Source organism: Sceloporus undulatus, chromosome 1, assembly GCF_019175285.1.
Source record: "Sceloporus undulatus isolate JIND9_A2432 ecotype Alabama chromosome 1, SceUnd_v1.1, whole genome shotgun sequence".
NCBI lineage: Eukaryota > Metazoa > Chordata > Lepidosauria > Squamata > Phrynosomatidae > Sceloporus > Sceloporus undulatus.
The window spans coordinates 210,300,107-210,323,749 of record NC_056522.1 but is presented as its reverse complement, the minus strand read 5'-3'; the positions used below and the strand labels follow the sequence as shown (position 1 = coordinate 210,323,749).

At 41.3% G+C, this 23,643-nt stretch overlaps 3 protein-coding genes across 6 annotated transcripts in view; 2 read left to right on the top strand and 1 right to left on the bottom strand.

Moving 5' to 3' along the window:
* CERS6 (ceramide synthase 6) overlaps nucleotides 1-3,033 on the top strand; it is a 140,999-nt gene extending 137,966 nt beyond the window's left edge. Inside the window, exon 10 of the mRNA XM_042446511.1 lies at nucleotides 1,368-3,033. Coding sequence (XP_042302445.1) covers nucleotides 1,368-1,526 — 159 coding nt within the window. The 3' untranslated portion in view covers nucleotides 1,527-3,033. The remainder of the gene's footprint in view (nucleotides 1-1,367) is intronic.
* Nucleotides 1-23,643, bottom strand: part of LOC121921681 (bile salt export pump-like) — a 390,920-nt gene that overhangs the window by 220,243 nt on the left and 147,034 nt on the right. The window lies entirely within an intron of this gene.
* The window catches only part of NOSTRIN (nitric oxide synthase trafficking), a 36,791-nt gene continuing 32,056 nt past the window's right edge, over nucleotides 18,909-23,643 (top strand). Inside the window, exon 1 of the mRNA XM_042450239.1 lies at nucleotides 18,909-18,969. Coding sequence (XP_042306173.1) covers nucleotides 18,943-18,969 — 27 coding nt within the window. The 5' untranslated portion in view covers nucleotides 18,909-18,942. The remainder of the gene's footprint in view (nucleotides 18,970-23,643) is intronic.

Below are 23,643 nucleotides of genomic sequence, written 5' to 3'. Positions count from 1 at the left end.
AAAATTGTTTTTATTTTATTTTATTTTATTTTGTATGATGATTTGTGAAACTGTATTTTAATACTGTAACTTGTAGTTTTCCTTTTATCTGTTCTTGAAGCATGTGGTAAGCTGCCTTGGATCTCAGTAGTGTGAGAAAAGTGGAATATAATTAAAGTGATAAATAAATGCCCCTTTTAATGTTTGAGAAGGGGAAATACAAAGCACCTACCAACCACTTTATGAGTATAGCCAAGATCTTCCATGGTTGTACTTAGCGTAAGAATTCCACATGTGGAACTCTGATACTCTTCCTCCGAACTCACCATTTTGCTTGACTAATACCCTCCCACCAGCCATTCCGGGAATGTGTGGGGTCAGAAAAGCACCTGGCTATGTTTCCATAGACAGATACAAACTGAGGACATCTTCTGCCAAGCTCTGCCCAGGTCCTCTGGGGGACTCAGCAGATGATATCATCAATCTTTGTCTGGCTCTGCAATCCCCTCTGCTCTTCATGAGCACCGAAACTGAAGTGAAATGGTGAGTTTGCAGGAGTGTGGACTTTGGCCATTGCAGAGGAAAGAAGAGAATACCAAATTCTGCAGTGATCAAAAATCTATATACACAAACATAATGGAGAATTACACTTGCGTATGTCACTAACAGGATGCTGGCCTATGTATGAGCATCCAATAACATCAAAAATCCACCATACAACGATACCTTTATTGGCCAACCAAAATGCACAATATACATGTTGCAAGCTTTTGAAGTTCCACTGGCTTCTTTATCTAGGCAAGGTGTTAAAAACCACACAGGAGAAAAAAGCTGAACATGTTAGGCCTGCATTTTGCTGCTTCTGTTAGGAGCCCTGGTGGCGCAGTGGTTAAATGCCTGCACTGCAGCCACTCACTCAAAACCATAAGGTTGCGAGTTCAATACCAGCAAAAGGGCTCAAGCTTGACTCAGGCGTGCATCCTTCCGAGGTCACTAAAATGAGTACCCAGATTGTTGGGGGCAATTAGCTTACAGTTGTAAACCGCTTAGACACTGCTAGTTCGGTATGAAGTGGTATACAAATGAAGCTGTTCGTATATAAATAAATCTGTTTCTCAGTTCAGGTGGTATGGAGGGTATTACTTGCAGGCCTGCACCGCCTCCTTCTGGCTGTGTGGCTGCTGGGCGATTAAAGTATAGTTTCTCTGGTTTGACACTCAAGCAAAAACAGATGAAAAGCTATTTATTTATAGGTTTGTGGCTTGTTGAGGTTTTTGTAAATTATAAAGCAGGAAGGGGGTGCTTAAATAAGCAAATTCTTTTGTCTCATTTCTCTCATGCCAGAGATAGCAATGTATTTCCTCCTATTTTTCTTGCATACTTTGTAGGCGAGGGATGATCGCAGTGACGTTGAGTCTAGTTCAGATGAAGAGCCTTCAGCCCCTCATTCAAAGAACTCCCATAATTCCACCACCACCAATGGGACAAGTGGAACAAATGGAACGAACGGGTACCTCATCAGTGGCAGTTCTGCAGAGGAACACTAGTTCCTGGGTTACACACTGAGACACGAACAAAATGAACTGTTTGCGACTGGAAGTAATTAAGTTGTGAATGCTGGGTTTTGATTTTTTTCCCCACCGTTTTCTTCCTTTCCTCCTCTTTTTTCTCAAAATCAGAGAAAAATACACACACTTGGAATATTTAAAAGCTTCTGATAGCGCATTGCCGTATTTCCTGTTTGTGATGACAGAGCCACACCATTTTATGTATGTAGGCATGCTGTATGTATATAGACATGACTAGATGGGAGCAGTATTTTCTTCTGTAGTCCTTGGACATTATTTATTTTATATCTTGTTGGCGGGGGGTGACTTGGCAGACTGAAAAGAACTTCTTCTAGGGTCTCTTTTGGACTTCATCAGGGCCAACCAAAGACTGCCAAGTGAAAGGTATGTCTCTTTTCTGTACTTGGTTTCTACCACCAGAATGTGATATTGTGGGCACCTGCTTGATTCCTCTTACAACAAAATTAGAAAAGTTCACCTTCCATTCTAAGTTTCGTTTTGCTTTGTGTTTTGCTGGACCTCTTTCTTTCTTTCTTTCTTTCTTTCTTTCTTTCTTTCTTGTTTTTTTTTTTTTTTTTTTGGCTGAAGGATGCTGACTTTAGAAATTGCCAGTACAATCACAGTGATCACTTTTCCCCACAGTGTAAAATCTTAAAATGGTGCATTCATTCTTTTAATTTGCTACTAGTGGGGTCAAATTGATTATACAAATTAAACACAGTTACTGTAAAATAGGATGTTAGCATTGTTTAAACTCCAAAATTGATGGCAAGTAAAATTGGAATTCATTGTTTGTACAAATTCCCGAACTATGTTGACATCAAGCATGATGACCTCAACTTGTGGGCGGGTCCTGCCTTGCAGATTTAACCTCAATTTGATTTAAACTTTTTGTGTTAGGTTTCATGCTGATGCCTTTTCTTTTTAAGTTTCAGGGAAAAATCATAAGTTTACTTGTCCCCATAGTCATATAGGGAAAATTTGATATTAGGAGAACCAGAACAAGTGTTGAAAAAAACCACCAGGTGTTGAAAATAATTGCTCACTAGAAATAGGATATCTCAGGAAAAAAAACCTGGGGAGACTGGAATGTTTGAAATGTGGTTTTCTCACTGTGACAAGTCATTGTGTTCAAACCTGTATCACTCTAGACTTAAATCTGGGGGCTTAGTTGATTCAATAGTGTGCCATATAAAAAATATTACATGTACATGGTCAGGATGTTCTAGCTTAGGACCTTGCCCTGACATGTTAGTTTATATCCAGGACCGTTTTTGTATCATGTGTGCCCTCCCCACACATGAAGGTGGTGGAGTACAAACTCACACTTATTACCTCGTATGGAATTTGTGAGAATTAGGCCACTTTCTAGTGCTTGAGGGGCCTGAGATGCATGCAAATACTTTCTTGATTCACTAAGAGCAAAAACTTAGGCCTGTTACAGACTGCCAAAATAAAGCTGCTTCGGGTCTCTTTGGAGGTATGCTGTTTAAATGACGCATGCACCCTAAGAATCCAGAAGCTGCACCAAAGCTGCCCTCCAGTGCTTAGGAATGGAGTGGGGCTTTGGCGCGACCTCCGGACTCTTAGGACCCATGCATCATTTAAATAGCATACCTCCAAAGAGACCCGAAGCAGCTTTATTTTGGCAGTCTGTAACAGGCCTCAGAAAAGTTACTTTGGGGGCCTATAGTTCCTAGAATACTTCAGCCTGCATAGGATTGCAAAAGTGAAAACTGGAGCGAGCTTCTGTGCCTTTAATTGTGATGACAAGAGAGAATTTCAGCAGGTTCTGATTGCATGACCAGCAACACCTGCTGAAATTCCTGCTTCTGTCCATCCATTAAAGATGCAGGAGCCCTCTCTACTCTGGTAACCAACCCTAAGCATGGCTGTGGTCCAAAAAGTCTATTTTTCCATTCTCAGCTAATGGCACAGCCAAGTAAGCAACACTCCTTGGTATGAGGGGTTTGTGTTAGTTCATGCCCATGGGGGATATATGTGTGGCTCCCATTCTGCAGTTTGAAAGTGCAGTCTGGATAACACATTGCCCACTTTTGGTCCTTTGTTATTACAAACAGTTTGACAGAAGCCCCCCAGCCCCAGCTTCATTGCAGTCTCTTCTCACAGATTTTTTTGTGGGAGACAGGGCACATTCCTTAACCCATAAAAGCTGTGCCACTTATTGGTGCCATCAAGCCCATCCCAGGAACATGAAAATTTTGTCAGTGGGTGTGCCGCAGTATAAATTAATAACAAGCATCCAGACCTTTTAATGACTAGAAAAATAAAGCTAGCAGTAGTGGTAACCTAGTCTTGTTTACTTTTCTGCAAAAAAAAAAAATCATTTGTAAACATGTGTTCCTCAAGAAAGTCAGCAAGAGGAGTATTCGGCAAGAGTTAAAATTTCTCTCTTGAAATTTTCATTTTCCCAGAGGATGGTTAGAAAGGGAAATTCTTATCATGGAAAATACTTCTGTGTTTAGCAAGCAAGTGTCAGAAGGGGAAACAAAACTCTCTGCAAATTCATCTCAGAACAAGGATAAGTTACTCTTTTGGACTACAACTCCCAGGCCTCAACCAAGTTGGCCAAACAGCCATACTGGCTGGAGAAACATGGGAGCTGTAAGCCAAAAACAACTTTCTCCAGCTCTGTCACTGCTAGGTTCTGATGTAATATATATATGCCAAATAACACATAGGAAACATGGTAATACACACAGAGTAGGAGAACTGCCTGCTCACAGTCTTAAGGACCCTGCCTTTCTCAGAAACTATTTTCAACTGCAGATCTATTTTTTGTCAGACAATTTATGCAACTGAGTTGTCTTTAAAATGTTTAAATGTCATATAATATTTTGCCAAGGCTGGTTATATGCATAAGAGACTTCTGAAATGGAAAGAAGGTGCCTCTTGAGTTCCATGTCCCAGTCATCCCTTCTGAGGAATAATTCACATGACCATTTATGAAGCTAACCTAAGTTGATTTTTTCTTCTCTTCCCTATCGGATTTGGTGGCACCCACACAAGTTCCCATTTCAGTTTGCCACAGTTTTTTTTAAAAAAAAGGCTTCAAAAATGTTGAGATCTCATGTGTGTTAATACTTTTAACAACATGACTTTAATGCATGGGAATTCACTGGATAAATAACTTACTTCATAAGCTTTAGAACAAAAAGTTGAGCAAACCAGCTCTGTAGATATGCCAAAAGCTTAGATTAAGGGTCCTCTTGGAATAAAGGGAGTAAAAGTAACCCTCCTCTTCAGTTCATGTGTGCTCTAAGCATATTTTGAACGAAGTATAAAACTATGCTAACACCAAAACTATCATTTAGGGATCCCTATGATTTCATTCAGGAGCCATCATGATTTAGCTTATATCTGTGTGAGCATGTGTCAAGACTGTAAGCATGGAGGATGTACCCATGTACTATCCACACTATCTCTGACTTCCCCATGTTGAAAGGCAAGCTCTGCAATGAGGATGTGCAGGTACAGGTACAATTTAGTACAATCAAGTGCCCAGTTCCAGTACTTATGGAAATGGTAACCGTGTCCTCCCAAATACAATTACATCCTTAAGAGAAATCCTGACAGCAAGGTGAGGCATAACCTCTAGGTCATGATTAACCTCTGCAGCCAGTCTGGAGTCCCCTGTGCATCATGAAGCCTGAATGAAGGGTCTCTACATGGACATGAACTGAGGTATTTGGTGTGAGTTGTGACTAAAAAATAAGGCACATCAGCAGTTTACATTCAATTCTCTGTTGGCAACAAACACTGATTTGGGAGGGTGGGATTTTTACATTTCTTGATGGTGTTGCGTAAAGAGTTCTGAACAGAAGTTTGGTTTCCCCAGACATTGAGCGGTATTGTTTTAAAGGGGAGGTATACCTGATAGCTTGCAGTGTTGTGTATAAATTATTTATGCTCATGTTGACACAGTCAAATGCACAATAATAGATTTAGTGGGAGACTGGCAAGTATTACTTTGGGTAACACAGAAAACAGCTACAAACTGTACTGTGACATTACCTGAAATATGCGGCAGTGGTTACAGCTTACTATAAGCATGAGGAAATAAATGCTGTTCCACATGTAATGTCATAGGTGTACCATTCTGCAGGTGGACTCCTTCTTCAAAGAAGATTTGCCCACTCTCTTCAGTGGACTGACGTAAATGGAGGTACTCCTGTGAAGGCATAAGCTCAGTATTTGCCTCCCATGGTTGTAAGTATGGAAGGAGCCATTAGGGCCAAAAAAAAATGTAATGAATTGCTAAAAAACAACCAATTGGATCTTCTAGAAACAATTAGCATTTCCTGTATTAGTCTTTTCGGCCTTTTTTTCATGTGTTATGCTCTTAGCATTTAGTGGGGGGGAGTTCTTTGGTCCCTTTTTAGCACTAGAATAAGAGATGCAGTGGCTGGAATATGTAGAATAGGAAATATATATATGAAGAAATGCAGTGTGTGGAAGTTAGTAGCTAGACTGAATGTTTTATTACCCAGCCCTGGGATAGTGAAGTAAGAACCATAGTTGTGTGCATTTACTCTATTACGTATTGACATGGAACACACTAAAAGAAGAAAGTGTGTATGTTTGTAAAAAAAAACAAACAAGTAAATAAAATGGACAAGGGTCTGAATACTAGGTCTCTCTTGTTCCATATATAGCCACTTGAGGATGGGAGTGTGGGATTTATTTACAGAGTGCCAGATTAAAAATGCCAAAAAGAAATAAATATAAATGTGTCCTTGTTACCATTTTAGAGTTTGTTCAACAGATTGCTTTCATTCTTGTCTGTTGCACAGTTAGTTTGAGGTTTCATTTTTGGTATGTTTGCGTCAGAGGACTGATTCACACAAGATGCATTTTGGAGACTGAATAATACAGGATTTCCTCACATGCTTTGGGGTTCATGCATGCTCCCCGACCACAGTCAAAATCTTTAATGTGACCAGTGTCACCTGGGGCCCACACATATATGTAGGTAGGGTTAACTCATGCTACCCATGAATCAGACCTCTACAGGTAGCCTTAGTCAAGGTATCTGTCCACAATTACTTCTCTTGCGTTTTGGTTTTTTTGGTGGTGTTTTTTCGATTTGTTTGCCGGGGGGGTGGGTTGCAGTGCACTTGGGTGAGGCTTCCTTATATGCCTGGTTCACAATGAAGGTCCTGTATACAAATGACACAAAAGGACCGGGACTCTAAAATTCACCTCTCTATTCTGTCACTTGTGGAGTCTAACCTAGAGATATGAGGCACATGTGACCTGTCAGATGTTGTTGATTTGCAGCTCCAGTCAGTGGTGAAGCCTGACAGGAAGTGCAGTCCAACAATATCTGACAGGGACACACACACACACACACACACACAGGTTCCATGCCAGTGCCCTTTATGAACTAGCCAAGAGTTTATTTCCTCATGAGGAAAATATTGACTAGAGATTGGTTGCTAATGATATCAAGCTTTGTGCACAAATAGCTTGGCTTCCCTTACAGAGCATTTAAATGATGTTGCAGCTGTGCTGCCCTAGGTCAATGCTGGTTTCCTTCTTAGGGATGACATCTGTTATAATGAATCTGTGAGGAATTAATGAATACATAAGCCCAGAAAAGTCAGGTTGGTTTTATAGCAGTGATGTGCAAAGTGCAGCTTGCCAGAAGTTGCTGAACTGCAACTCTCAACATTCCTCTCTATGGGTGCTACTGGCTAGGACTGATGGGAGTTCCAATCTTAAAAATCGGGGGAGGAAGCACTTTGCAAACTCCTGATTTAGAGAACAAGGAAGAAAATGACGTGTCTAGACATATCACAAGTATGTGACAGTATATAGCCATGGAATGATTATGGAGATCCTTCATCAAACAAATGTCATGGGAATGCCTCCTTCATTTCAAATTGTTCTACTGTGGAGCTGAGCATTTTGTAATAAGCAGGAAACGAATATCTTGTATGCGGGTGGATGTACCTATGTTGCTGTATTTTGCAATAAACTATGGGCAGATTGTTGTGTAACCAAATGCCAACTTGTTCTGAATGTCTTGCATTGAACACGGGAAAGCAGAGGTTATATGGCATTCTGATGGTTCAGGTTGATCCTCCCTTCTGCCATTCACTTGGGCAGTTGGTTTGGAATATAGGGCTAATAATATTCATAATTCTTATCTCAAAAAAATTATACCATACCATTAACTTGAGCTTTCTGGGATTCCTATAGATGTGAGGATTTCTTTAATTTCCACTTTGTTAATATTATGTATTTATTTTTATTTAAATAGTGCCTGGTGTTATATTTACTCTTGTATTACTTGACTATCCATGTCCAATAATAAAAAACAGCAATTCTGTATGATACTGTGTGACAGACCAAACACTCCAGATCTACAGCGTTCAACAATGAGTTGCTTTGACATCACAGATCAGAACTTCAAAAAGGCTTTTATTAAACCAGCAGTATGTTAGTTAGGCATGCTGTTGAGTGCATTTTGACTTGCTTTGACAAGATGAGCTGAAACTGCTCCTTTTAGATTCTCCTTTTAAAAAAATAGTTCTCTTGGGTTTCAGAGAAAGTTACGTAGCACATTTTTAATTTCAGGGAGTCCTAATTGTACTGGCAAGGAAAACTGGAGGGCCTGACTACTTGTGTACATTCTACACTTACAAAATGGCCTCCACTTATTTTCATGGAGGGAAAGGGAGTGTCTGTATTTTGATAGTATTATTTATTTCAACCTTCATTTTAGCCTTGTGCTTTATTGATAAGCTATATTAACTTGAAGCATGGGTGATCATCTCAAAAGAAAGTATGAGACACACCAAATTGATAAGCTGGGGTTGGATGTGTGTGTGCAAAGTTATAGATACCTAAATAGTAACCATCATCCTCTCTTCTGTATGGTGGTAAACTTTAGCAGGTCAGGTCAGGACAAAATGGTGCAATTTCTCACCTGTGTTTTTCAAGACAATCCAGCAGTTTGAGCAACTCTTGGAACTATTTAACTATACTGGTATATTCCACTGTCAGAAATACCGCTATGTGTTTAGGCTTGGATTTTGCTTCTGTTCTTATTGTTTTCTTTTTCTTTTCTTCCCTTAAATATAGAAATTACAATTCTTTCTGAAATATTTGGAACCAATCAATATTGTGAATTTTGATTTGAAAACACTTTCATAATAAACACTAAGTATTAGGAAAAAATGTGTGTTCCTTGCCTTCTTTTTGAGTATATGGCATCAGAGAGAATTCCATATTTAGTACCACTGCCATCCCCATGCAGTAGTGCTAACAGTCTTACAATCTCTAGCATAGTTTCTGGTCACTACAGGTAAGGTAACATCATCATTCACTGGGTATCAAACATAGCTTTACTCGTGTCCTTCAGTCCTTCCAGTCCTGACTCATACAGACTTTGTTCAGCTCACAGAACAGCCCAAAAGCAACCCAAAGATCATCCAGCTTCCAGTAGTCCTTCATTCCAGAACAATTTTCAGCAAAGACCATTGTAGTTGCCAACCAAAGTAATAGATCTAAAATTTGTGTTTCCAGCAAAACTATATGGGACTGACTCTTCCAATATTGCATTCAATAATAATATTGCTTCTATGCTTATGCCATAAAAACACCCCTGCCCCCAAAAAACCTAGCCTTCAGAAATTGTGCCATGAAGATAACATTTATCCAGCTTTTACCTGGATAAAATGGATGACATCCAATTTGCGTCTTGTGTGATCTGGCAATTCTGCCTCCCCTCGACCCCCAGCTAATCCTCACATGACCTACCATGATATTGTTAAGGGTCCTCTGGTTCTCTACAGAAACTTGTGGGGTCAGGAGTTGGTGAGGGAGAATACTGCCTGATCTGATCCAGTGTGTTAAACCATTACATCTAAAGACTTGGGCTAATGGGTTAATCTGGAGGGCTACAGTTTGTTTCTGCTAACTCTTGCATCTTTAAAATTTCAATGCATCTTCAAGTCAGAATGTACAGGTTGAATCTCCCGTAATATGGAAATCCAAAATATTCCAAAAACTAAAACTTTTTTCATGGTTGTCTGAGATAGCGACACCTTTGCTTTCTGATGGCTCAGTGTACTGCAACTTTGTTTGATACACAAAATTATTTTAAAATATTGTATAAAATTAACTTAAGACTATGTGTATAAGGTGCAAGTGAAGCAGAAATGATTTTCACATTTAGATGTGGGTTCCATCCAAGATACCTCATTGGTTATGTATATGTAAATACAGGTATTCCCATTCAAATTCAAAAAACCTGAAACTCAAAACACTTCTGGTTCCAAGCATTTCAGATAAGAGAGACTCAACCTGTATACACCTTATGAAATCTGACCACATTCAAAACTTTGCATAGCAGTAATCTGCTAGTGTGGTCTAGTAGCTTTCCAAATTAGACTACAGGTTCAGGTTTAATAGTGTGGATCAATGTAATCTATGAATTTTGAAAATCAGATTACAAAAATACCTGCACACTATTAATGATTCATACATTTCTATACCACTTCAAGGTCTCCATACTATGGAGTCATGGGCTTTGTAATTTCAGGGAGTATTAAAATTATCTGTCAGAGAGCTCTGCTACAATAGTGCAGTGGAGTGCACTAGCAAATTCAAAGTACTTTGTAAACTACAATTTCATAGGATGGAGTCATTGCAAAGTTTGATACCTCAGACTGCTTTAGTTGTGCAGTGTGGCTACACCCGTAGTTCCCTGAAACTCTCCCTGTTTGTACCATGAGTTTTACTTACCTATTCCCATAAGAGCTGTTTGTCTTTCCTTTTTATATTAGGTGCTAAGATTATCTCAGAGGGGAAATAATCCATTTGCTTCTGTTTCAACAATTACAGCTCATGGCCTGAAAAACAAAAGCTTCAGCTCTGTTGAAATATTTGAATGAGGCTACAAAATCTGGAAGCTTAGGCAGTTCTATGCTATTTTGGACCATTGCCATTTAGACCAACTGTGGGAGTTATGTACCCTTACAGATATTGTTAGACTGTAACTCCCAGTATTCTTCCCCATTGGCTCTGTTGGCTGCTGTGATTTGCAGCCCAACAACACCTGGATGCTGCATAATTCCCCCTCTTGATTTATAAACATAGTGAAATGTCCCTCCTCCATTCCTTTGTCCAAGGCATCAGTGAAAAGACAACACACCCAGAACAGATGTCTCAGTTCTATGAAGCATCCCAAGGTACTCTTTCTAAATGAATACCAAATCGTTATTTCTCTGACATAAGTGCAGCTTGTGATAATGTGTGATACCTACCTGTTTCTTCTGATGCTCATATCTTCAGTTTTCTTGTAAATATGCATATTAAAATAATTTTTTTTAATTTTTAAAACAAATCTTGTCTCAAGTCTGAAATTATTTATTTAATAGAAATTTAGGTCCAAGTAACATAAATTATCCACACAAAAAGGATGCCATCCACAAAAAAGGAGACACAAAAGTTTGCAACAACTATAGAACCATAGCACTAATATCGCATGCAAGAAAAATTAGGCTCAAAATTCTACAACATAGATTCCAACCATACATGGGGAGAGAAATCCCACAGCTCCAAGTGGGGTTCAGGAAAGGAAAAGGCACTAGGGACCACACTGCAAACATAACGATGGATAATGGAGCACACCAGTGAGTTCCAAAAGAAAATTAGCATGTGCTATAGCCGTGATGGCGAACCTATGGCATGCGTGCCACTGGTGGCACGTGACGCCATTTCACCAGGCACGGAGCGAGGGAGAAGGCGGAACGGGCACGCGTGTGCCTGTTCTGCCTCCTCCCTGCCATTTTCGGGCCTCCCGCTGTCTCTGAGGGAGGCCCTAAGGAAGATCAAAGAAGAAAGTGGAAAGGCAGGCTTAACACTGAACATAAAGAAAACAAAAATAATGACCACCAAGGACCTTCACAAGCTCAAGCTAGACAGTGAAGAAATAGAAATAATAAAATAATTCTCATACCTGGGATCAAACATTGATAGAAATGGAAATTGCAGCCAGGAAATCAGAAGAAGATTAAGAATGGGAAGGACAGCTGTGAAAGAACTAGAGAAGATCCTAAAATGCAAGGATATACAACTGAACACAAAAGTGAGAATCGTACAAGCCATTGCATTCCCTATTGCCGTGTATGGATCTGAGAACTGGACAGTTAAGAAGGAGGATAGGAGGAAAATCAACTCATTCAAAATGTGATGCTGGAGAAGAGTGCTAAAGATTCCATGGACAGCCAAAAAGACAAACAAATGGGTCCTGGAACAGATCAAGCCAGAAATCTCCCTAGAAGCCAAGATGATAAAACTCAGGTTCTCGAACTTTGGACACATCATGAGATAATCATTGAAAAAAACAGTAATGCTAGGAAGGGTGGAGGGAAGTAGAAAGAGAGGAAGGCCTCATGCAAAATGAATGGATTCTATTAAAGAGATCATGAGTATGAGTTTGCAGGAGTTAGGCAGAGCAGTGGAGGACAGAGAGTCTTGGAGAGGTCTCATCAACAGGGTCGCCATGGGTCGAGATTGACTCAAGGGCAGTTAACAACAAAAACATGAATTATGTTGGGCTGAAGAAGGGATCTTTTATGAACCCAAATTGCAGTATTGGCGTAAAATATTCCCAAATTATCTCTTCATTATCAGGCCCTCTTGGAATCTTGACCCAGCCTGACAACCACAGCCTAGATGGGAAGAAGGAAATTCAAAGTACAGGCATACCTCAGCTAATGAAGTAGATGTGTTCCTGGGCTTTACTTCTTTAACAGAAAATTCAGTACCGCAGACAGAAACAACATGGAAGGATTAAGGATAAGTTCCTACAGCATGAGAAAAAGCTGTTCAACATATTTCAGCAAACTTTTTATTCAAAGCAAATGATATGCACATATTAGCCATGCAGAAGTAAACAAAAACATTTTGAACCTTCTAGACACCACTTGAAGGCTTCTTCCAAAATGTATTCAAGGATAACTTTTTCTTTCACCAGCCTGCACGTATTTCCATTTTGGTGGCCAAACGTACAGATCTATGTTTTTTAATATGTTGGGTAGCTAGTGAGGCAAGCTTACCTGCTTTCTCCTTTTCTGTCTGTTTTCCTATTCCCACATAATGAACTCTAGAGGTAGCCGCTGTTTACTTTGTCTATTTTAAGAAGTTATACACAGCTAGAGTAGGGTTGGCTAGAAAATAAACCCATTCTTGCCCATCTCAAGCTTTCTTGCATTCTTTACTACAGATATGCCACTGCAACTGAAAGCCTGTGTTTCTCTAGCCCTCCTTCACAACCCTCTTAAATCTGATGCTGCTAAAAAACATCCAGCTAGCTGGAGGACAACGAGAAAAAAGGAGGGGCTTGTAGGGCATAAAAAGACTTTGTTAAAAGGAGTTTCTTTGTCAGAGGCTTTGTTAACTGAGCTATGCCTCTTCACACTGTGGCAATGCCTCTATTTGTCATGTGCCTTTGTTTCTGACCTATGGCAACCTTAAGGTGACCTATCATAGGTTTTCAGGGCAAGAGTTATTGAGTGTGGGTTTTGAAGATATAGCCATGTTGGTCTGTAGGATCAAATACATCTAAGTGTATGAAAGTTCAAGTTGCCAATTTCTTTCAGTTAGTCTCAAAGGTGCTACAAGATCTCGGAGTGGGTTTGTCATTGCCTTCTCTGAGACAGAGAGAGTGGTACAAGCCCAGTGGGTTTCCATGGCTAAACAGGGCTTCACATCCTAGACTCTCAAAGTCCTAATCCAAAACTCAAAACGCTACACTGTGCTGGCTCTTGATAGCCTTAGGCTATTCATTTTGATACTTAGGCCAACCGAATGTTTCAAACTGCACTAGCTTTTTCATCAGGTAAGAGTTTTTAAAAGTAATATGCAGGAGAAAGAAAGTGATGATATTTGAGTCACAAGTCTTCATCTTGCTTATGGTGGTATGCAACAGTGTGTCTCACAGTGGTGGTCTCTGGTTCAGCACAGGTCCCTGAGTCAGTAGCTGCCAGTTCCTGGCAAGTTTCCAGGAAAGAGAGAAACCAATGGGCACACATTTAGTGCCAGTCCCTGACACGTTGGAAAAAATAATTGCCTGTCCCCCAAATATGAGAGTCTGATAAACACTGGTATAGAGGGAGATCCTGTGCAGAGGTAAAGGTTAGCCCACATCTCCTATGACCATGAGGTGACTGGGAACAAATTAAATAAAAGAAAAGCAGTAAAGTGTTCCTTCTCAATTTGAAGCCACAAAGTACCTTCTCTTGAAACCTGGGCCTGCCATTATCCTTTCTTTGGGTGTTGGACTAGGATACTGGAAGATGAGGGTTCAAATCTTGACTCAGCCATGGGTGACCTTGGGCAAGTCACACTCTCTCAGCCGCAGAGGTTGGCAATGGCAAACCCCCTCTGAGGAAATGAGCCAAGAAAACCCTATGATAGGTTTGCCTGAGGGTCACCATAAGTCAAAAAGAACTTAAAGGCATGCAGCAACAACAGAGAAGGACCATTTGTAGGCAGATTGCAGTGGAAAGAGGAAAATATTCTCCATAGAATCATAAATTGTAAAGTTGGAAGACACCACAAGGGCCATCTAGTCCAACCCCCTGCCATGCAGGAACTCTCAGTCAATGCATCCCCATTGACAGATGGCCATCCAGCCTCCGTTTGAAGACCTCCAAGGAGGGAGACTCCACCACACTCCGAGGGAGTTTGTTCCACTGTCGAATAGCCCTTACTGTCAGGAAATTCCTCCTAATGTTGAGGTGGAATCTCTTTTCCTGTAGCTTGCATCCATTGTTCCGGATCTCATTCTCTGGAGCAGCAGAAAACAAACTTGCTTTATCCTCAATGTGACACCCCTTCAAACACTTAAAGAGGACTATCATATCACCCCTTAACCATCTCTTCTCCAAGCTAAACATACCCAGCTCCCTAAATCTTTCTCATGAGGCATGGTTTTCAGATAAGCATGCCCTCTATTCTTTCATCTAAGTCAATGATAAAGATGTTGAGTAGCACTCAGCCCAGGACAGAACTGGTTTTGAATGAAAAAGCTGTTTAATTAAAACTATACTGAAACTGAAAGCATGCATCAAATCAAATGTAAAGCTTATCTGAGGGCCTGCAGTGCCACATCTACCATTCTTAGCTTCCATGACCCACTACTCCCCCCCCCCCCCCCCCCCCCCCCCCCCCCCCCCGCCCCATGTACAGCTAGTTGGACAAGAGGTGTTATCACAAACATCTCCTCAATCCTGTTTTCATTCTCTTGTACTCTGAATGAAAATAGCTTAAGCAATCCTAGGTGTGTCCTGTCATCTTGAGCAGCCCCAGCAAAAGGGAAAAACGGGACACACCTTGGGTTGCTTAAAATGATCTTCATTTCAGGTGCATCAAAACAGGCCCATTCACATTGAACAGCTATAACACTGTAACTGCCATAGTTCCATACTATAAAATCCCAGGATATGCCATCAGAGGGCCCATCTAATGCTTCTAACCAAACTACAAATCCCAGGATTCCACAGGACCAAACCAGGGCAGTAAAAGTGGGACCATAGCTGTTGTGTCATTAGGGTTGGTGTCACCCAGGGTGATAACTCATGGTCTCACTTTCCTTGATCTCCTCCCATACCACACCATACAGAATCCTTAGTAACATTTATTCTACCAAGATTACTCATAAATCATAATCCCTGTATATCCTGAATATAATGGCAATAACTGTGACATAAACAACTACCAAAATTTAAATTATACCTTTAAATTACAATATCATGCACACAGCCTCAATGTATTTACATGTACATTGTTTCATTGCTTAAAGTGAAAATTTGGTGAGAGGTGATGTTTTTTGAGAAAATTTAAAAAGTATACAGTATATATATATATACAATAAATTTCACTTTAAAAAACGGATTATTTCCTTTCTCCTCCCACTGAGCCTTGCCCTGTCACTCCATCTCTTCCACTAAGCTGCAGCATTTTAAATGGACACAAGCAAATCCCACAGCCCATTTCTGCCCAAAGGCAGGTGTTTGGGGAGCAGTGGTGTCACCCCCTCTTGGGGTGTTACCTGGTGCGTTCTGCATCCCTCGCAGCCCATAGCACTAATATGTAATGTGAAAGGCTCCACGATTGAACATGACTAATGGCAGGTGGCATGACAACGGTCTGCTGTCAGTTTGTGTAACACCATTATTTATTGCTAGTGCCTCTGTCTTAGGAGAATATCGGGGGGAGAAATGCTGGGAGTAAAAGGTATACTCCTGGCATAATTGCGCAATTACACTGAAGATTTTTCAGATACATTGTGCTTATCTAGGACTTATCTGATGAAGATTCAGGAATGCCCCTGCAATTAAACCATTCCAGACACTTCCCTGTAAATGGTTTGTTTCTGAAGCATTCCTGAAACCTCATGGGATAAGCCCTGGTTGAGCACAATGTTATCTGAAAATCTTCAACACAATTGTGTGGTTATGCCGGGAGTATGCCTTTTACTCCCAGTTTTTTCCTCCATCTGATAATCTTCTTAGATTAGGCAGAGAGAGTTGTGGCCTTTGGGTGGTGTTGGACTGCAACTCTCATCAGCTCTACAGAGCCCAGGTGACAGTGAAGAATGCTAGGAGTTTCTATCCAAGAACATCTGGCAGGCCACGAGTCACCCACTCTTGCTGTAGTTCTGCTGTAGAATAAAATGAGAACAGTTGAATTTTCAGTAAAGAAAAAGGGATCACATCTTTTTGACATAGTGGGGAAGCTATGCCTGTCTCTCTTTTCCTGGCAGGAAGTCTATGCCATTAGCAGCAGCATGCCACTTACAGACAGAAACTGTAAAGGCAGCAACTGTAAGGCAAGAGTTGGCAAAGTGCCGCTCAGGCAACTGCTTTGGCCACCCTTGACTCCTCCAGACTCCCTGGACCACCCTTTTTCTGACCCAAAAAGGAAGACCTTTTCAAGTCTCCAAGGACACTGATTCACCCATTAAATAGTTCACATCTTTCCACCCCCACTATTTAGCATTAAAGAAAACCTGTTTGTCAAATAGACTTCCAGCTACTTCTTTGGGTCAGGGATGTAGCAGCCCAGAGAATCCCAGGTACAGAACAATGGCCTTTGGACTCATTGCAGTTGCCCACTTTAATAAGCAGAGGGCTGCACTGTCCTACTGCATTGTATGAAAAAGGTCTCAGGTTTCATCTCTGGTGTTAACCAGTTCTCAGCTAGCAGATGATGGGGGGAAATCAACAACAACAACAAACAACAAAGACTGGTAGCTAGTGCAACTTTTTCAGTGGGGGGAGTCACATGATCCCTGTAGCCAACCCCAGTTAACAGCCTGGCCACAGCATTTTTGACCTACTGAGGTTTTTGAACAGTTTCCGAAGGCAGCCACATGTAGAGTGCATTACAGTAGGAGCTTATCACACTACGCCCAGGGATGGGATTGGGGAATGATGGAAGGGGACATGATGGGGCTATCACACATTTTATTGCATGCCGAAATGCCGCCGCCGCCACCGGAAGTTCACATTCCGTTTCAATCCGTCCCAGAGGAGGCGATTTTCAGGAACGCTTCCGAACAGTTCCTGAAAATCGCCGCCTCTGGGACAGATCAGGAACAGAATGGGAACTTCCAGCGGGGTTGGTGGTGTTCCAATGTGCAATAAAATGGGTGATAGCCCTCATTCTGTTCTCATCCCGCCCCCTTCCATCATGTCCTGATCCCATCCCTGGGGGCAGTGTGATAAGCTTACTAATATATAATCAAAGCATATGCCACTGTAGCCAGATCCGTCTTCTCGAGGAATGGGTGCAACTAGCACACTAGTTTTAGCTGTGCAAATGTGCTCCTGGCCACAGCCAAAACCTAGGCATCCAGGCTCAGATCCAAATCCATCAGCCCACCCAAGCTGCGACCCTGAGATTTCAGGGGGAGTGTAACCCCATCCAGCACAGGCAGAGCCCCGTTCCCTGATCTGACTTCTGACTGAGCAGAAACACCTCTGTCTTGCCTGGATTAAGTTTCAGTTTGTTCACCCTCATCCAGTCCATTACTGAAAACAGACAGTGGTTTAGTACAGAAACAGCTTCCTTGGAATCAGATGAAAATGAGAGATAGAACTGGGTGTCATCAGCATACCGGTGACACTGAATCCCAAAACTCTGAATGACTTCTCTCAGCAGTTTCATGTAGATATTAAACAGCATGTGGGACAGAACTGAACCCTGAGGGACGCCACAGGCTACTGATTAGGGTGCTGAACAGATGTACCCCAGCATTACCTTCTGGGTCCGCCTCTCCATGAAGGTCTGGAACCATTGTAAAACAATGCCCCTCAAGCCCCATCCCAGAGGGATACCGTGGTTGATGGTATCAAAAGCCACTGAGCTTCTCCACTGAATTACTGCACCTGTAATGTAGTCTTCCTCTTTTTGTATCACCTTCCACTTTCTCAACCATTATCATTTGTTCTTGTGAGTCATGTCATCTTGTGATGTGTCCAAACAACAACAATCTCAGTGTAGTCATCTTGGCTTCTAGGAAGAGTTCAGGCTTAATTTGCTCTAGGACCCTTTATGGCACTCCATGGTGTCTGCAGAGCTCTCCTCCAGCACCACATTTCAGCTGCATTGATTTTCTTCCTGACAGCTTTCTTCACTGTCCAGCTTTCACACTTGTACATAGTATTTACTATAAATAGTAAACCTGTGAGGTAATTAAGACTGAGACATGTAACTGGCCTAGTAAGCTTAATAACCTGAGATTCAAACCCAAGCCTTACCAATCCTATGTGACACTCTAACTTTTACACTCCACTGCCCCCACTGTATAGCATCATGGCATTGTTCTCTCTGTGTGTTGTGTGCATTTCCGAATTATGGTGACCCTAAGGCAAACATATCATGAGGTTTTCTTGACAAGATTTGTTCAGAAGAGGTTTGCCATTGCCATCCCGTGTGTGACTAGTCCAAGGTCACCCAGTGGGTTTCATGGCAGAATGGGAATCGAACCCTGGTCTCTAGAGTCAGAGTCCAAAGCTCAGACCATTACATGTCACTGGCTCTGTTCTACCTGTATGCTTATAATATACTCTGCACACTGTGTGGCCCATACTCTGATGCCTGGAATCCAATCTATCTAGTAAAGCAATCATTGCACTACTGTACTACTGGGTGTATTTGCAGTGTTCTGGCTTGATTTATGTAGCAGGAAATACAAAGGATAAAACCAGTTGCGGCAGGGTTAAACCCTGAATTACCTGTTGTTTTGCTTTGCTGGTTTCATCTTATTAACTGCCATGGGACTTGTAGCCTGGTGGAACTCCCAGTATTGGACCAGAGTGGAAAATGCTCCAGCAGGAAGCCACAGTTCAGAATGAAGAACCCACTGGCAGGCTGCACAGTGAGTAAACTCAGACTGGGCATGCTATTTTTTAAAAGCTCCCCTTCATTCTCTCTGCCTGTCCTTGAAATTAGAAGATAGATTACTATAGAAGATAGATTCTTTGAAACTATTTAGTGTATCAACTAAATTTACTCTCCAGCTCAGCTGCTATAAAAACTGTCCTTTTTCTTAGTCTTTCAGAAGCCAGTGCACATCACAATGAGTCTCAGGCAGTCCTCTGTTTCGTGGGGCTGGAGGCTGACCACTAACTGCACATCCCAGTAGGACTGCCAGTTGAAATGATGAGTGGGGGACTCCTGTACCTTTAAAGGATGTGTGGCAGAGGGAATTTCAGCAGGTGTTGCTTGTGGTTTAAGCAACACCTGTGAAAATGCTCTCTTCTGCACAACCATTAGCAGGACAGGAGAGCTGTCCCTTTTCTTTTCTGGCATCCTTACGTTCCAGTAAGCTGAAAGCTGATCCTTCAACCCCCTTCCTGTTCACAGACCCTGTGCAAAGCTCTTGCAGCTGCAGATACAGATGCCTGGCCAAATTTTTAGACTTCTCACATCTTCTCCATGCCAGTCTCCAATTTTTCTACAATTCATGCCTGATGAAGAGTTCTGAGAAACAGAATCAAAAGTTTAGGCTGCATTTGTGCCATTTTATCCATATTTTACAGGTACCAATGAAAGTTATTACCCTCATCCTGTATTTTGTTTTTGGTGATGGTTACTTTGCTTTTCACCTTGATGAGGGAACTCAGGCTAGGGTTTATATGGCAGGTGGGGAGTTACACAGAGTTGTTGTTGTTGTTGTTGTTGTTGTTGTTGTTGTTGTGTGCATTCAAGTTGTTTCCAATTTATTTCTTTTTTATTCATTTTAAAAATACACATTTATAAAACGGCATACATTTCTTCCATACATTCAATACCAAAAGATTACAATAAATACAATTACATCAATCTTACTGACATTCACTACTTCCTTACTGCTGGTTTAGAGCTAATCCCTTGTATATTTGTGGTTATCTTTAATTACACAAAATAAGCCTTCTTTTCTTCTGGAATACTTCCATAATCATTACCACTAACATAAATAGTCTCTGGATTTACTTTAACAAGGCGAGAGATTGGAATTTAATGAAAATTATAGAAATGAAAAAAGATAACTGTAGAAGAAGTGTACAGCTTAGAAATCTAATTTCTTAATAGTAACCAATATTTTTCCATTTTAGTCGGATTCCAGCCCCAAAGTGATTATTTCCCCCCAGTTTGATTGGAGGTAGTCTAGTATGTCTTGCCAATCTTCTTTGTATTTTCATTTCCCAAGCCTCTCGTTAATTTGTCCATCTCAAGCAGATCTAGAAGTTTAAATGTCCATTAAGTCACGTTTGTCTTCCAATTTATGGTGACCCTAAGTGGAGAACCAATCATTTTTCTTAACATTACCTCCCCAAGCTACAAATTCTAGAATTTTATACAATGGAGCCATGACAGTTAGAGTGGTATCCAACTAATATTGTGCAATGTATATAGATGTTTCTAATGGGCTTGTCTTATGATCTGAGGGAATTCATCCCCCCCCCCCCGAGAAACTCTTCCCAGTCTGAGGCCCTGTGTTTGCTGAGGATGATGGGGGTTGTATTCCAGCACAACTGGCAGCCTTCAATTCAGAGAAAGCTATTCTATGGGACTGACTCCCAAAAATGCTTTGCTGCTGCTGAGATGCTCACGAATGTATGTATGAACATCAGCTGATTTTGCTTTTGTGAGGTTTTTGAATGCAGACCTAGCTTCTTGGAGAAAGCATAGCAAAGCTCAAAACAGAGTGGATGGGTTGACATTATTCAAATAAATGTTAACAGGATGACAGAAAACTCTTTGTACCCTGATTATTGACTATTGCTACAGAAGGTGTTCTCAAAGGAGATTGGAGCCAAAGGTGATGGCATGTGTTGGGTCTATCTCTACTAGAGAATGAATTGGCCTCTCTCTGTGGTGCAGAGTGCTTTTGCCCATATCTAGTGTCCCAGTCAGCCACTACCCTCTTGGGGGCTGGATAACTGGCATAAAACCAGTTGCCCCTGAATCAACCTGATACATCAATCTTAACATAAATTCCATTGCATCCATGGACCTACACAAGTTGGGTCTAATAACTGAATATAGGTTTATAATATGCTATTATAAGCTTCTGTTTGGATTGTGACGTGGAAGGCTTTCACAGCCAGCATCCATATTTTTTGTGACTTTTTGGGGGGCTATGAGGCCATATTCTAGAAGAGTTTATTCCTGACATTTTGCCAGCATCTGTGGCTGGCATCTTCTTTTCTGAAGATGCCAGCCACAAATGCTGGTGAAATGTCAGGAACAGGCTCTTCTAGAACATGACCACATAGCCCAAAAAACCCACAAAAAACTATAATAATATTATGTTCAGAGGTTTGCCATTGCCTTCCCCTAAGGCTGAGAGCATGTGATGTGCCCAAGGTCACCCAGTGGGTTTTATGTCTGAGCTAGGAATCAAACCCTGGTCTCTGAAGTTATAGTCCAACACTCAAGCCACTACTCCACACCTTGCAAAAATAATATTTCTCTGAAGATGCCAGCCACAGATGCTGGTGAAACATCAGGAAGAAACTCTTCTAGAACATGGCCACATAGCCCGAAAAACCCACAAAAAACTATGGATGCCGGCCATGAAAGCCTTCGACTTCACATTAAAAATAGTATTGTTGTGCTGTTGTTGCCATATATATATGTGCAGCCTGGAACAATGCATTCTGAAGCATGTGTGGGTAAATAATATAGGTGTGTATATATGTAAATAAACATGTTGTAGCTTCCATTTTTATTTGTGATGAGTTACCTTCCAGCTGATGCTAAGCAAACTTTCCTGGGAATAAACCTCATTGAATACACTGGGATTTATTTTTGAGTAAACATGAAGAGAACTGTGATGAAAAAGCAGCTCAGAAAGAAGGAAAAGAGACAAATACACTTTTCCAGCTCTACCCCGTGATCCAGATTTCCATGTTTTCTGCAGCTGCTCTGCAATAACAAGGACACAAATACAAACCATCTTGGGAATAACAGCTACATGACTGGGTCTGGTGTGTAGCGTGATTCTTAGAAGTCTATCAAAGGGTTGCTGAAGAAAGAGTTTGAGATGTTCCTTGCCAACGATGATGCCTTTCTCTACTTGCTCTGCATCCATTATACATGCCTGCACAAACTGAGTCAACTGCTGTTGTTTTGTTACTTTGTACAATTTGATTTTGTCAGTGTGTGCAACGCATTACAAAAGCTGAACATCCATCCTAAAATATTAACAGAGTATTTTTCCCTAGCAAGCTGCATCATCCCCTGTTGTCAAGTGACATAAGAATTGGGGACAAGCTGATGGAAGCTGCCATAGTAAAGTTTCTTTCTTTCAGTTAGATGTGATATATTATTAAAGGAAAGGAGCCCATGTGGCCTAGTGGTTTAAAGGCTGGACCAGGATTCTGGGAGGCCAGCATTTGAATCCCCATTCAGGCATGGAAGCCCACTGGGTGACCTTGGGCAAGTTACATTATTTTAACCTTAAAGGAAGGCAATGGCAAAACTCCTCTAAATAAATCTTTCCAAGAAAACCCTAGGATAGGGTCACCATCAGTTGGAGTTGACTTGGAGGCTCATAACAACAAATTCTTCAAGAATGCTAAGGCCAGAATTCTCTTTATTAGTTACTTAGCTAACTGCCTTAGGGCCTGAACAGCTGCTTCAGGTCACTTTGGAGGCATGCTTTTTAAATGCTGTATGTGTCCTAAGAGGCTGGAAGCCGTGCCAAAGCCACACTCCAGTTCTAAGGACCGGAGTACAGCTTTGGCGCAGCTTCTAGCCTCTTAAGATGCATGTGTCATTTAAACAACATACCTCTAAAGTGACTCAAAGCAGCTTTATTTTGGCTTGTCTGTTCTGGCCCTTAGTTACATGGCTATGTAGTACAGTGGTACCTCGGGATACGAATTACCCAACTTACGAATTTTTCGGGATACGAAAACATCCCATAGGGATTTATTGTTTCGGGTTACGAACGTTTTTTCGGGTTACGAAAAAACGCCGGCGCTGTTTAAATGGAGCCGCGGCAGAGCCGCGGCTTTTTTCCCCATTAGCGCCTATGGCAATTCGGGTTACGAAGGTTTTTCGGGTTACGAAATTAGCCGCGGAACGAATTAATTTCGTAACCCGAGGCACCACTGTATCTCCCAGCCTAACTCCCCAGTCCTCACTTACTGGGCAGCAGCCACTGTGATTAATGGGAAGCAGTTTCCACCTCTTCCCATGAACAAACTTGATGTGACAGTCAGAAACTGGGTCCCGGTCACAATTCCCCCACGCACTGGAGAACACATATGGAAGAGGTAAAAATGTCAGTCAGCTGCTTCCCAGTTGACAGGAGACCAAACCTCCATCAATTACAGTGACTGATGCCCAGTAACTGAAGATTTTCATGGTCCTTCCACATTGCCAAAACCACTAAATACATACTGTATATACTCATATATAAGTCTAGAAAGTTAAGTCAAAGTTAACCCCCAAAAACTGGATCGACTTATCCACGGGTCAATGTAATTACTGTACTTTAACTTTTATTTATAAAAAGAACCATTCTCTTCTTTGAATAGAGTGGCAGAAAAGTGAGAGC